At 49.2% G+C, this 15,875-nt stretch overlaps 1 protein-coding gene across 1 annotated transcript in view; it reads right to left on the reverse strand.

Annotated features, from left to right (window-relative positions):
• MRPL15 (mitochondrial ribosomal protein L15) overlaps positions 1–15,875 on the reverse strand; it is a 33,214-nt gene that overhangs the window by 5,706 nt on the left and 11,633 nt on the right. The window contains exon 4 of the mRNA XM_033933656.1: positions 10,776–10,899. Within this exon, the coding sequence (XP_033789547.1) occupies positions 10,776–10,899 (124 nt within the window). The remainder of the gene's footprint in view (positions 1–10,775; positions 10,900–15,875) is intronic.

Below are 15,875 nucleotides of genomic sequence, written 5' to 3' on the forward strand. Positions count from 1 at the left end.
TCCCACCTTGCTTGTTCACATAGTACATCGCTACTTGGTTGTCCGTCTGAACGAGGACTACCCGATCTTGCAGTATGTGGTCGAATGCACGAACCGCCAGAAAGATGGCACGAAGTTCCAGCACGTTGATGTGACAGCGACGGTCTTCGGCAGACCATAGGCCCTGCGTTCGAAGACCGTCGAGGTGGGCTCCCCACGCGTACTCCGAGGAGTCTGTGGTCAGAACCTTGCGAAAGGGAGGGGTGAGAAACAGTAAACCCCCTGACAGATTGGAAGAGTTGGTCCACCAACGCAGCGATCTCCGCAAAAGAGGAGTCACCGCAACGAGACGAGACACCGGATCGCGATCCTGACGCCACTGAGAAGCTAGGGTCCACTGAGCAATCCTCATGTGCAGCCTGGCGAACGGAGTGACGTGGACCGTCGATGCCATGTGGCCCAGCAGCATCATCATGCGCTGGGCCGAGACCACCGATTGTTGAGAGATCAGACGGCCCATCCGCACCAAGGCTTCCAACCGCGGAGGCGGAAGGTACGAGCGCAGGCGCACCGTGTCCAGCACTGCGCCTATAAATTGAAGAGACTGGGCCGGGGATAACTGTGATTTGGGAAAATTTATCTCGAACCCGAGTCTCTGCAGGCAGACGATAGACTGTCGGGTCGCTGAGATAACCCCCTCCCTGGTCGGGGCCTTGATGAGCCAATCGTCCAGGTACGGGAATACATGCAGCCCACGAGATCTCAGGGCTGCCGCGACCACAACCATGCACTTCGTGAAGACTCGAGGGGACGAGGCCAGGCCGAAGGGCAGGACCCTGTACTGAAGTTGCAGATCCCCCACCTGGAACCGTAAAAACCTCCGGTAGGCGGGGTGCACCGGAACATGGGTGTATGCTTCCTTCAGGTCGAGGGAGCACATCCAGTCCCCTTCCTCCAAAAGAGGATACAAGATCGGGAGAGACAGCATTCGAAACTTCTCCCGGACCAGGAATTTGTTGAGCTTCCTGAGATCCAGAATGGGGCGTAAGTCCCCGGTCTTTTTTGGGACTAAAAAGTAACGGGAGTAAAACCCCTTCCCCAGCTGATTTTTGGGGACCGGTTCCACCGCCCGAAGCTTCAACAGAGCCCTGGCTTCGGCCAGAAGGATAGGAAGTTGTGCTCGGTTGGAAGAGGTAGCCCCCGGGGGTTGATCCGGTGGCGTGGACACAAAGTTGAGCGAGTAGCCCTCGGAGACGGTCCGGAGCACCCAAGCGTCTGATGTTATCTCGGTCCAGGCCACATAGAAGGACCGAAGACGCCCCCCTATGAGAAGGGGTTCCTGTGAAATCGCGGAGGGGAACCAGCCCCTTCCGCTCAGCCCGTCAAAAGGAGGGCGCGGGTTTGGAAGGACCCTGCGCCGGGGCTTGGGATTGTCCCCCTCTGCCTCGCTGAGATGGACGTCTCGGCGGTGGCCTAGAAAAAGCCGGGGTAGACTTCTGAGGATATCGGCGCGGCGGAGGACGGAAGGGTTTCTGCGGCGGGGGCCTAGGCTTGGGGCGGACCAGGGAGGCTAACGAGCGCTCCTGTTCCGACAACCGTTTGGTCGCCGCATCCAAGGACTCGTCAAATAACTCGGACCCCACACAAGGCAAGTCTGCAAGACGTTCCTGCAGGTTTGGGTCCATATCGAGGGTGCGAAGCCAGGCCAGACGGCGCATGGCCACTGCGAAAGCCGACACCCTTGAAACCAGCTCAAATGCATCGTACACCGCATGGAAGAGGTACAACCGCAATTGAGACAGGTTAGACATAAACTTATCGAATCCTGCTCTTTGGGAGTCCGGTAGGGAGTCTCGATATTGAGGAAGGTCCTTCACCATGCCACGCAGATATGAGGAGAAGGTGAAGGCATAATTTAGTACCCTGGTGGCCATCAGGGAATTAGTATAGAGGCGACGGCCAAACTTGTCCAGGGTCCGCCCCTCCCTGCCGGGTGGAACCGCCGCAGAAACCCGGGAGGGCTGTGTTTTCTTAAGGGCAGACTCCACCAGTAGAGATTGGTGGGAGAGTTGCGCCTTCTCAAACCCCTTAGGGGGCACTGTCCTGTACTTCGCTTCCATCTTGGATGGGACAGACGTGACTGTAAGAGGGTTAGCCAAGTTCTTCAGCCAGGTCTGCAGGAGGATTCTATTCAAGGGGAGCCGAGGCACCTCCCTAGGTGGGGTGGGAAGGTCCTGCTCCTCCAAAAATTCTTTGGAATATTGAGAACCCACCATGAGGTCCAACCCTAGAGCTCGGGCCATGTCCTGAACGAAAGTGGAAAATGAGGACGGCCTGGCGGGTGGAGAAGGGGTTCTCGACCTCCCCACCGAGGAGAGGGGAGAGGCCTCGTGGGAATAATGAGGATCCCTCGCCGACCCCGAGCCCCAGGATTCCCGCTCCAAAGGCCCCGAGGGGGAAGGAGAAACTCTCCGCCTCGAAGAACCCTTGGGCGAGGACCCCGGGGTCCGGGGGAGCCTCTCCCCCTTCCTCGGCGAGGCGGCACGGGAAGTCCTTCTAGGAGGAGATCGGAGAAGCCTCGGGTTATCGAGGCGCAACTCCGATACCTGCAAAGCCTCGCCCCCGAGCGGCGAGGAACGATCGTGCCGCCGAGGAGAGCCCCGCGGGCGCTTTGGCTTCCTCGAGCGGCGCCCCGTCCGAGGTCGCGTCGAGGGCGAGGCGCCCCGGGAAGAACCCGAGGAGGAGGAGGAGGAAATGCGGCGCACCCGGCGCATCTTGTCCTTGGGTCGCACGCTCTGCTCAGGTGGCACCCCCGAGGCCAAGGTCGAGGGCAAGACCAGGGCCGAGGTTACTGGAGCCTCAATACCCGAGGCCGAGGCCGCCGAGGTCGGGGCTTCCGAGGTCGAGGCAGCCGTGACCGAAGCCTGTTGCAGCACTTCCAGGGCCCCCGACAGCTCCGATGAAATAAGAGCTCGGAGGAGGTCCTGAAAGGCCGGAATCCCGACGAAGGTCGGGAGTTCCGAGTCCGGAGCACACTCCCTGGAGGGCGACCTCGGTCTCGAGTATTCCCTCGGGGTGTGCGATGCCGGGGTCCTAGGCGGGGCCGAGGCCGACCCACTCGCCTTAGCCGGGGCAGAGGATGGCTTCTTAGCTGTCGGGGATGGAACAGAGGACTTACCCGACGTAGGTTTTCCCGAGGACGCCTTCGATGTCGAGGGTCGAGGCGAAGCCGAGGCCCCCGAGGGCGCCGAGGCCGAGGTCAAGGCCGGGGCCGAAGCCGAGGCCGACGTCGAGGCCTTCACAGGCGCGTCCACGGCAAATAACTCCGCCATTCTGGCCCTTCGGCGGCGGAGAGCTCTGGGCTGAAGAGTAGCACAACGGTCACAAGAAGCTGTCGGATGATCCGAGCCCAGACAAACAATGCACCACCGGTGGGGGTCGGTGATAGAAAGCAACCTCTCACACCAGCTGCACTTCTTAAAACCCGTCACAGGACGGGACATGTACGGAAAAACGGGCCGGGAACGACCGACGTCCCGCGGCCACGGCTGCCGGGAGCCCCCGGAGCCCAACGAAAAGAAAAATATATATATATTTTTTTAAAAACGAAGGAAACTAACACTAAAACAAAACTAAAGAGCACCGCGATTCGAAAAAATACTCAAACGCGGCGGCAGAAAGGCAGCAAAATTGGAGCTCAAATCCACAGGGCTTTCTGGCTCCGCGGAAAAAATTGAACTGAGGACCACGAGGTGAGATGCGCCCTCTAGTGGGCGAGAAGGCATGCACAAGCGTGGTGCAGTGTGCATACTTGAAACTTCAATCAAGTTTGCTTGAAAAGCTGTCCACGCTGGGGCTCCGTAGATGACGTCACCCACATGTGAGAATATCATGCCTGCTTGTCCTGGGATAACTATATTTATTTCAATGCTCGGTCTGCAATAAGACCTCAATACTTAGAGACCTGATTGCCAATCAAGAAGCTGGTATAGTTGGCATAACTGAATCCTGGATTCAGGATCATGATGCTCCTATTCTGCTCTCTCGGATATAAGCTGATACATAGCCCTAGAAAGTCAAAATGAGGAGGTGGTCTACTCTTATTGTATGGATCATTTCTTTCTGTAAGGCTAATAAACAACTGCAATGAGCCATTTCTAGAATATATGGTCTGCAGTTTGGGCAACCCTAAGGATGAAAAAGACTTAAGAATAATCCTGTTCTATAGGCCACCTGGCAAGTGAAATCAGAGTTGGTTATTCTTGGAGATTTGAATCTGTATCTTGGAGGATAACAATCCCAAAGCCTAAGTGTTCAAGAATATATTGTTTCAAATGAACTTTGATAGCTTTCCCCCCCTCCCCCCGCAGTACCAACACATACAAGAGGTCACAGTTTTAGATTTCATTGCTGCCATATCTGAGGGACTAAACTATCTCTTAATTGATCATGGCAGCTGGGAACCAGTCATTTGGTCAGATCATCACCTCTTTACCTTTTACCTTAAGGTACCCAAAACAAAGGCATATAGGGAGACACAAAGTAAACTACGTGTGGCGTTCTAGGAAGAAATCATGTTCCAGCTGGATCCTGTGGTTGACGATGTAGATAAGACCGTTATCTCCTGGTAACAACTTACCACAGCTGTTCTTGACAAGATAGCTCCAATTAAATTTGTAAGAGTGAAACAGAAAAATAATCCCTGGTTCACGAATAAACCGCTAGACTACAGAAAAAGAATGGGCATAGAAAAAAAAAACAATCAGAGGAACACTTAGAGGTCCTTTTACTAAGGTGTGCTAGCCGATTTAGCGTGTACGCTAATATGTCCATAGGATATAATGGACGTGTTCACACGCATTAGCGTTCAGCGCATGCTAAAACGGCTAGCGCACCTTAGTAAAACGACCCTAAGTTAGTTGGAGATAAGAAGTAGAGAATGACAAGGTGGCGGTTACCCGCGGCTAGCCACGTTTAGCCGCGGGTAACCCGCCAAAACGGTGACCAAAAAAAATGGTCACCGCAAGTTCGGGGACAAGGCAATTCACCGCCCCGTGGGGTGGTGAATGGTAGCACGGGGCAGTGAACCATCTGGAATGCGCATTGAACGAGCAGGAGCCCACTCTCTCCCGCCGGCCGGCCGACCATGCATCTCCCTCCCTCCCTTCTTTTCCCTTATCTTTTCTTGTTAAAACGCGCGTTTTCTATAAGGCTAGGAGCTGTATTACAGCCGGAGCCTTGAAGTCAAGTCGCGTTGCACACTGGAAAAAGTCTCCTCCGACACAACTTCCTGTTTCCGGTTGCATCGGAGGAGACTTTTCTAGCCGGCAACCCGACGCGACTTCAAGGCTCCGGCTGTAATACAGCTCCTAGCCTTATAGAACACGCGCGTTTTAACAAGAAAAGGTAAGGGAAAAGAAGGGAGGGAGGGAAATGCACGGCTGGCCGGTGGGAGCGAGCTGCTGGACCGGTACTGAGGGTGGGGGGATGGAGAGGAGAAGATGCTGAAGACGGGGATGGGGCCGGGGCGGTGAAAGAGACCATGGGGCGGTGATGGGGACGGCAGAGACGGGAACGGGGTGGTGAAAGGGACAGCGGGGACGGGGCGGTGCAGAGGATGGTGGTCCGGGGACGGGGTGGTGACGAGGACATAATTTTTCCCCGTGTCATTCTCTAATAAGAAGTTAAGATTTACAAACTGGAGGTAACTGAAGCTAAAAGAGTTTATTATACCTTGATTAACCAATCACATAACTCATCCGAATGTCTATTCAAGATCTATACCTCATTAATTTCCTCTATAGATGTTACCTCAGATTCCTCCTGATGAACAAAATCAAAATCATAAGAGAATCATTTTCCCATACACTTGAAGACTATATGGAGATAAACTCAATACTACAGAATGACATGGGGCCTGTTTCCCATGGCTAGCCGTACCTAACCCATAAGAACGGGGAGGGGGGGGAGACAATGGCACTTTGCCACGGGTATGGGAAAAAAGGCTTTTCACTGCCTCATGAAGCGGTAAATGGCCTTGTCCCTGCAATGGATCTGCCGCAAGTTGCCTCCCTTTCCACCCCTCCCAGCCAGCATCCCCCCTCGTGAGTCCAACAGACCCCCTCCCTCGCATCCGATTGTGGGTCAAAACCAGCAACAACAACCCCCCCACAAAAAAAAAAAAAAAAATCTGCGCCTCTTGGAGCAGGCCTACCAGCTGCTTAGAAGCTTCATGGAAAAGGCAACATCGCACGCAGGGCTGCTCCGGGACCTTCTTCCAGCCGAGTCCTTCCTTCCAATGTAACTTCCTGTGAAATCAGAAGTTACAGCAGAAGGAGGAACTCAGCCAGAAGGTCCCAGAGCAGCTCTGCGTGCAATGCTGCCTACCTCTTCATCCATGAAGCTTCTAAGAAGCTGGAAGGCCCACCTCAGGAGGCGCAAAGGGGCTGACTCAGAGAAGTCACACTTTTTTTTTTTTGCTGATTTTGACCTGCAGTCGGGAGCGAGGGAGAGGGCTGTTTGACATGCGATAGAGAAGGGGCTGCTGGACTTGCAATGGGGGGCTGATAGTGAGCTCATGAAGTGGGGGAGGGGGTTGCTGGACTAGCTGGAGCTCAAGGGAAGAGAAGCAGTTGCTGGATCTGATCTGGGGATTGGGGGAAGCGAAAGAGGTGCTAAGTCCATGTGGTGGGTGGAGTGGAGCTGGAGGGGAGAGGTGCCAGACCCACACCTGGTCGCTGAAGGGAGGAGATAGAGGTGTCTGACCCATGGGAAGGGACTAGAGGGAAGGGAGATAGGTTCAGGACCTGCAGGGAGGAAAAGAGAGAAGGGAAGGGAAACAGAAGAAAAGCTGAACCAAAGGGATGAAGGAAGAGTGAGTGAAATATTAAACATAGCAGAGGGAGGGAGGAAAGAAAGAGAGAGTGAGAGACACATTGGTGAAGCAGGACACAGGGAGATATACAAAAAGAGGGGAGATGGTGGCCATGATTGGGAGCATAGGAACAGGGACAAAAAGTGGAATGCTGTATGAGGTAGTATATGGACACAGAGGGGTAATGGTAGACATTGGGGCGGGGGTATATAGCTACAGAGAGAAGATGGCTAGACATGGAGGAGAATAAGAACGCAGAAGGAAGATGTTGGCAAGAGGGCAAAAGGATACAGAGGAGTGATACTGTATACAGGAGGAAGGGGGGGTCATAGAATGGTGAAATGAAGGAGGCAGCGAGATGGGCACAGGGGAAATACTAGAAAGGGATGTATAGGACACAGAGAAGGGAGATGTTGAATATGGGGAACAATACATAGAGACAAAAGATGGATAGTGAGCATGGAGAAAAAAGAAATGTCAAATGGTCAGGATACCCTGGCAAGTGAGTTAAAAGAAGACAAAAGAAAACAGAGACCTGCACCTGAGACCAGCATGACTTGAAGACTAAAATGACAAGACAACAAAAGGTAGAAAAAAATAATTTTACTTTCTATTTTGTGATTAGAATATATCAGATTTGAAATATGTATTCTGCTAGAGCTGGTGTTAAGACATAACTGGAGACTGCAAAGCTCAGGCCGGGCTTTAGCTTCCAGCTGGCTTAGGGCTCTCTCTGACCAGGGGGCAGATGCCTTAGTTGCACTCCCCTAATACTATTCCTGTCATGTGCGACTGCGGTATTCTGTTAGCATGATTTTTCTGTGTAGCATTCTGTAATAATTTGGCTTATTCAGTTTTCTCAATAGTGGAAGGGATATTTGTGAAGGGAAATGGGAAAGAGAGAGTGGGGAGAAGACGCTGGGAAAGAGGCTAGATTAAGAATATTTGAATCGCTTTTGACTCTTCCCCTTTTGACTCTTCCCTATCAATCTCCCCTGTTTTTTCTCCTTAACTCCCCACCTCCCTTCCCCAATCCCATCCACTTTGGTTAACTCCTTCTACTTAAAGAATAATCTTCTCTCTAGGTTTGCGGAGACGGGGACAGAGCTTGCAGGGACGGGACGGTGACCGAACTCGCAGGGACGGGATAGTGACGGGGACCAAGTCCATGGGGATGGGACGGTGGCGAGCTCGCGGGGATGGGGTGGAGACTGGGACAAATTTTTTCCCTGTGTTATTCTCTAGATACAACTTCTCCAACCCCATGCCGGCTTATGCGTTACATACAAATAAATAAAAAATAATTTTCCTCTCTCTTTTAGGTCCTAGTTCATGCTTGCTGTCTAACACCAACTCTGACAGGATACAAATTTCAAATCTGACATATTGTAATCACAAAATAGAAAAGAAAATTATTTTTTCTACCTTTTGTTGTCTGGTCATTTTGCTTCTGGTCCCAGTTTCTCTTTCTGATTTTGTCTATCTTCTATTTCTCTTTCCAGTGTCTACTGTCCATTTTTTCCTCCTCTTCTCTCTTGCTCCAGTCTCTGTCTCCAACATATTGATTTTTCCCTTTCAACTTTTTTTTTTCTTTTCTGCCTCTATCCACTCAAATCTCACCCTCTTTCTCATCCTTCTTTTTAAATTTTGAGCTATTTTCCATCTTCTCTTATTCTGTAGCTCTCCCATTTCCCATCTCGCTCCTTTCCCAGCCTATTTCCTTCTATCTCTCCTCCTCTCTCCTCTTGGTCCAACATTTTGCTCCCTCTCTTTTCTGTTGTTTTTCTTCCCTCCCCCCTTGATTCTGAACAACGAGATGAAAGGGAAAAAAAGAGAGAGATGCTGCATCTCTCCGTTCCACCCCCAGGTCTAACATTTCTCCCTCCCTTCCATCTCCAGATCCAACTTCTCTCCATTTCTCTTCCCAACTGACCCCCCATCCCATCTCTCCCCGTCTGCCTAGCTCCCAGTCCACCATTTCTCTTCACAAAAGTTATTCCTTCAAGTATCTTTTTCCCTCTTCCTCTACACCACCCCAGGTCCAACTTCTCTCCCTTCATCTCTCTCACTTCACAGCCCTGCATGCCTTTCCCTCCAGCGCTGGTCCCTCTCTCCTCACAGCCCAGCTTGCCTTTCCCTCCAGTGCCGGTCCAATGTCGCCACCAAGCCAAAAAAAAATCAGCCGGCCTCAGCAATTCAACAATATTGTACGTGGCTCCCCCTCCTGCTTTTCGCCTGCCGTGGTCTGTCTCCAATGACACGCAACTTCCTGTTTCCACCCGGGTGGACCACGGCAGATGGAAAGCAGGAAGGAGAGCCATGGACAACACTGCCAAATCGCTGCCGAGGCCGGCAGACTTTCCAGCATGACAGCAACATCAGACTGGCACAGGAGGGAAGACACGCTGGGCTGAGAGAAGGGGAAGTTTGGGAGCATTACCAAGGGCCACATAAAAAGGCCAGGCGGGCCAGATTCAGCCCACGGGCCTTGTGCTTGACACATGTGGTGTAGAGGTATTCAGTGATTTACTTACCCGAGGGCTTATACTCACCCAGGGGCTTTGATCACCCTGCCTCATCACTTCTAGTTTAAAGCCCTCTTTAGTAGTTTAGCCAGCCTGCCATTGAACACACTTCTTTCCTTCTTTGATAGATGTATACCATCCTTGGAAAATCATCCCATGGTCCAGGATGCTAAAATGCTCCTCATGACACCATCCACATAGCCATTCATTTCCAGGATGTGTGCTTCTCTGACCTAGCCCTTACCCTCGACAGGGAGGATGAACGAGAATACCTCCTGTGCACCTGACTACTTCACCTTCTCTTCAAGAGCCACAAAGTCACTTTTGATACGTTCGCAGGGGTACCTGGCAGTATCATTAGTGCCAATGTGGATGAGCATCATCAGATAATAGTCATCAGGCTTGATGAGTCTCGGCAATCTCTCCATAACATTTTGGATTCTGGCACCAGGCAGACAGTATATCTCCCGGGACATAATGTCTGGTCTGCAAAGGGATGCTTCTGTATCCTTCAGAAGGGAATTGCCAACCACTACTACCTATACCTTGTAGTAGACATGGATCCAGCAATTTTGGGGATTTCAAGCTTTGGTCCTTCCTCTCCCTGGGATGCTCTCATCTCCTCCACTTCCAAAGCAGCATACCGGTTCTTCAGTTCAAGGGCGGGTGGAGTCACATTACCAATCTTGCAGGTTTTCGTAATCCGAGTCCAGCTGTCTTCCCTCAGCACAGCTTTTCCACTGCTGGAAATCTTTGACACCTCATGAACCATTTCATTGATGTACCTCTTAGTCTCATGGATGCTTCTCAGTCTTCCTACTACTACTACTATTAATTATTTCTATAGCGCTACCAGAGTAGATGCACGCAGTGCTGCATAGTCACAAAGAATAAGTAAACAGTCCCTGCTCGAAAGAGCTTACGATCTAAACAGGCAAGACAGAAACAGGATGTCATGGATACCATGAGGGATTTAAGCTGAAGACAGCTTGCACATGGACTGTTACATTTTCTGTCTGCACAGAGACAAAAGCTGGAACCTGAGTAGCAGCTTTGGTGACATGATGTTTCCCAGATATACTGTGGTTGCATAAGTACTTACACTTGGAAGAAAAAAAGAACAGAAAAACCTACAAGGCAATGTCCTGTTCCTGGTTGACTGAAGAACAAAAAAAAGCTCTGCCTTGAGGCGGGTGGGAGGCAATTAACCTCAAGTGTACATATGGAGTCTGATCTCTAAGAAAGTCCTCAGAGTTCGGAAATGGGGAGGGGGGGGGGAAGAGAGGATAAGGAGTATAAGGGTCACGAGTGCAAAGGCCAAAAAGTCCTTAAAGCATTTACTAACCCAGCATTAGATTTTGAAATTTAAATGAAAAAGATATGTATAGTGGACTTACCCAAACTTATCGGGTCATAGAATCCCGTGGTGACGATGCCACCATTCTTCTCCACTGCTGCAATGGCAAGTTCTGAGGTCCATTGGACTTCTATGTTTACCTTGGCTGAAAAAATATCAGCACCCTGGAGATGAAATACTAAAATGTCAACTAATTAAAGTATCATTATAATAAGTGAAAAATTCTTCAGCCTTTGGCAGCCACATACAAAAAACACCCAATACAAAAAGATACTTATCAAAAATGTGTTAATAACCATAGTTAGTTTTTTCAAAACTTCCAAACTGTTTTTATCCTGCAAATACAATTACTCTCCAGGCGTACAAGTCCACAGAGTCAGACTAAAATCATGTGGGTTAGACTTAAGAACTTTATTTTTTCATTAAATAAGGTCAACCTAAAAATAAATAAAAGGTACAATTTTCAGAGATGTTCACAAATATCAGAATGTTTTAGCATACATTACTCAAAATCAGATTTATGGGTATAACTGACTTGCTTGAACTATTATACTGTACAGTATAAAATGAGTTGTACAGATGAACCAAATCTATACTGTGCTAACAGCAAACATAGTTTTAACAGTTGGGCACAATCCAAAAAACAATGCATGGCAATATTAAGATCAGCTGCCACCAAAATATTTCCTTAAATACTAAGGGGCAGATATTCAGCCAAAGGGAGACAGTCTGCATAAATACAGTACTCCCCTGAAATTTGCAGTGGTTCCGTTCAAGGAACCCCCCCACGAATTTCAGGGTCAGGCAGGAGAGGGCAACTGGAGCGCCGGTGGGTGAAGAAAATCACTCACGGTCTGCTCCGACTGTAGTATAGTACTCCTATAGTAAAGTCGTGCTACACCAGTAGTCTCAAACTCGCGGCCCGGGGCCCACATGTGGCCCGCCAGGTACTATTTTGAGGCCCTTGGTATGTTTATCATAATCACAAAAGTAAAATAAAACAGTTTCTTGATCATCTGTCTCTTTAGCCATAAATTACAATATTATTATTAAGACTTAGCCAAAAGGAAAGATTTATAAACTATAAAGAGTTTTACTAAATGCAAAATTGTCGTTTCTTTAATAAGACATTAGCAATTTTTTTTCTGAGGCCCTCCAAGTACCTACAAATCCATAATGTGGCCCTGTAAAGGGTTTGAGTTTGAGACCACTGTGCTATACCAATCAGAAGTTGCTTTGACACGCAGCTCCTGATTGGTGTAGCCCGACTTTACTATAGGAAGAGGCGGTCGGAACAGACTGCGAATGAGTGAGTCTGCGAATCGCAAATTTACGGGGGAACACTGTACTTCGACTAATGCGGATTCCAGATAGTCACTGATGGGCCGTTTCCAGTGCTGTCATTGAATATCAAGAGTTTTTGTTTTGTTTTGTTTGCCGGGGGGGGGGGGGGGGAAGCTAGCATTAACTTAACCGGCTAAGCAAATGTTCAGCACTGGCCAGTTAAGTTAATAGTGGGCAAAGATTTGCCCACTAAACTTAGCCGGTTAGTTCTGAACATTGCTGGTTGTCATGTGATACAGTCTGTTAACTTTTCGGTACTGACCACAATATTCAGGCACCAAAATGCTATTTAACCAGTCAGCAGCCGTTTCCAGTTAATTCAATAGCTTTGAATATTTGTCAATTAGCTACATAGGGTAACCAAATTCATTTAAATACATCCTTTGGCTGTGTTGCACTGATGGGGAGGCAGCAATTCTGCTACATTTTAACAGAAGAAATATATTTTACTAAGCACTAGCAAGCTACAAAAGGTCTCTAAAAATAATCTGTAGATCTTGTAGGGCATTACTCAAAGGGAGACCAGACGCTTACAGATAATCCAAAATACCGCTGTGAAACTTATCTATAAAGCACATAAATTCAATCATATAACCCCTCTTCTGATTAAAGCTCACTGGCTGCCAATCAGCTACAGAATCGCATATAAAATTGCTCTCCTGTCATTGTAAATTCTTTCAAAACTATCAATTTTCCTAAATAAATTACTGACTCCCCATGCCCCTATTCATCCGCTGAGATCTGTTGATCAATCCTTACTTTCCATCTCTTAAGATAATTAGTCCTAGACATTTAGACAATCCCTAGCCCTAGGACTAATAGATTACTGCAACATGCTATATCTCCCATGCCCAGCAAACATGATAAAACAACTTCAAACAATACAAAACACAGCCCTAAGACTTATCTATTCACTGAAGAAATACAACCATATCACAGAGACATACCTCGAAACACACTGGCTCCCAGTCCAAGCGAGAGTACTCTTCAAATTCTACTGCCTACTATTTAAAGCCATCTGTTTCCACTGACTGTTCAGTGACATCTTCGCCAACTGTATTCTGGAATTCGCCGATTGTCCAGCCCACCTCACTGTAACATGTTGATATTGTGTTCTCACTAATTGTACTCTGTAATCACTGACTGTTCAGTGACATCTTCCCTATTTGTACTCTGTAATTTGCTGATTGTCCAGCTCTCTTCACAGTAAACTGCCTAGAAGTCGCAAGATTGTGGCGGTATAGAAAAAATAAAGTTGTTATTATTATTATAAATGGAGACAGCCCAGAATACTGGAATAATCGACTAATTCAATCCTCCTCAACCAGACACAGGGGAACCCACACACCATTCACGTATCCGCCAACAAAAAACATCAAACGAAAGAAACTGTATGACAACCTCCTAGCTGCTAAAGCTGCAAAACTGGACCACCAACTCTCCAACCTACTAATCAAGACCACAGACTTCAAAACCTTCAAAAAAGAAACAAAAACCCTACTATTCAAAAAAATACATTAAGCTAAACTAACACAACCATACTTGACCCAAGCACCACCTGTAACTCTCCCTGATCCTTACCATCTTAATAAAGTTCCAGACTACTTCTTATGTATCTCCAATCGACCCAATACCTATTAACTTCCAGACTACTTCTTATGTATCTCCAATCGACCCAATACCTGTAAACTGTAATAATGTAATCCGCCTTGAAACGCAAGGTAATGGCGGAATAGAAATCACTAATGTAATGTAATCTTTTCCATAACAGCACTCCAAATATGGAATGCACTCCCTGCCTACATCAAAGAAGAAAAAATGGAAGACCGTTTTAAAAGTATATTAAAATGTTTTTTATTCAAAGAAGCTTTCAATCTTTCTTAATCCTTAGTCATGCTTGATATGACTCTTTTTTAGACCCGCACTTCTATTCCCGAACCGAATTGCTTTTCCCTTATGTTTCTCCTGTCCTATTGTATTTCTTCCCCCTTACCTCTCGGATCATGTCAGTTGTGTCTTGAACTAATATGTTTATGAATTATTTTAATTTATTTTAATTCCCTTTTTTAAAATTTTTCTATGTACATCGCTTAGGATTTGGATAGGCGATTGATCAAAAGTTAATAAACTTGAAACTCTAGATGTCCTATGGCTGCCTGGACACAGCACGATGTTCTGGACATAGTACAGCTTACAACTCTGCAGTGTTAACAGTAGAACAATGAGGACTAAAGTATTAAATCACTCCCTACCCAAGCTACTCTATTTATGTTATTTATTACACTTCTATTCTGCTCTACCAATCTGTTTCCAGATGGATTACAAAATTTATAGTATTATACCTAAGTAACACATACTACTATCACAAAACCATCACCCTTCAAGAATTACAGAGGGTTAAAAGATTTCCAAGATAAACAAGGTTTACAGTTAAGCAAGCCTAATAGATTCCATAACCAAGAAACCTTGCAAAAATTTAAGATCAGGAAAACTAATTGACAGAATAACTACAACCAAGAGGAAAAACTCACAGGGATGACTCATGTTTATGTTTACAGACTCACAGTCTGTCAGATTACTGTATTTTCACGTAGATAACGCGCACCCGTGTAAAACGCACACATGGGTATAGAGTGCGGAAAACACAAATTTATGTACAGAAATTTTTATATACCGCGCACACCCGTATACCGCGCATGCTCCCGACTCTCCTTTCGCCCGCCCCGACTCTCCTCTGGCCACCCCGACTGTCCTTTCGCCCGCCCCGACTCTCCTCTCCCCCTTGAAGTCCTGTCCCCACCCTGAAAGCCTGATGTCCCCCCCCCGACGTCCGATTCACACCCCCCACAGGACCGCTCGCACCCACCCCGAAGGACCTCTCGCACCCCCACAGCCTCCCGACCCCCCCCCATCATGTAGAAGCTCCTACCGGTGTCCTGCTGCTTTCTCTTGGCGGTCCCGGCCCTTCCGTGTGCCCTGCGCCTGTGCTGCTTCCTCTTCCAGCAGTTCGCCCTTTCTCTAACGTCAAGCCCTTTTGCCCCACCGACTCCCCGACACGATCGGGGCAAGAGTGAGCTCAAGCCCTCTTGCCCCAGCCAACCGCGGCACCCCCGACATGATTGGGGCAAAAGGGAGCTCAAGCCCTCTTGCCCCAGCCAACTGCGGCACCCCCGACACGATCGGGGCAAAAGGGAGCCCAAGCCCTCTTACCCCGCCGACTCCCCAACTCCCCGACAATATCGGGCCAGGAGAGAGCCCAAACCCTCCTGGCCACGGCGACCCCCTACCCCCACCCCGCACTACATTACGGGCAGGAGGAATCCCAGGCCCTCCTGCCCTCGACGCAAACCCCCCTCCCCCCAACGACCGCCCCCCCAAGAACCTCCGACCGCCCCCCCCAGCTGACCCGCGAACCCCTGGCCGACCCCCATGACACCCCCACCCCCCTTCCCTGTACCTTTGTGTAGTTGGCCGGACAGAAGGGAGCCAAACCCGCCTGTCCGGCAGGCAGCCAACAACGGAATGAGGCCGGATTGGCCCATCCGTCCCAAAGCTCCGCCTACTGGTGGGGCCTAAGGCGCCTGGGCCAATCAGAATAGGCCTGGGAGCCTTAGGTCCCTCCTGGGGGCGGGGCCTGAGGCACATGGGCCCAACCCGACCATGTGTCCAAGGCCCCGCAGGGCTCACAGAAGGGCCGGGACCGCCAAGAGGAAGCAGCAGGACACCGGTAGGAGCTTCTACATGATGGGGGGGGGGTCGGGAGGCTGTGGGGGTGCGAGCGGTCCTTCAGGGTGGA

The sequence above is a fragment of the Geotrypetes seraphini genome, chromosome 2, assembly GCF_902459505.1.
Source record: "Geotrypetes seraphini chromosome 2, aGeoSer1.1, whole genome shotgun sequence".
Lineage (NCBI taxonomy): Eukaryota > Metazoa > Chordata > Amphibia > Gymnophiona > Dermophiidae > Geotrypetes > Geotrypetes seraphini.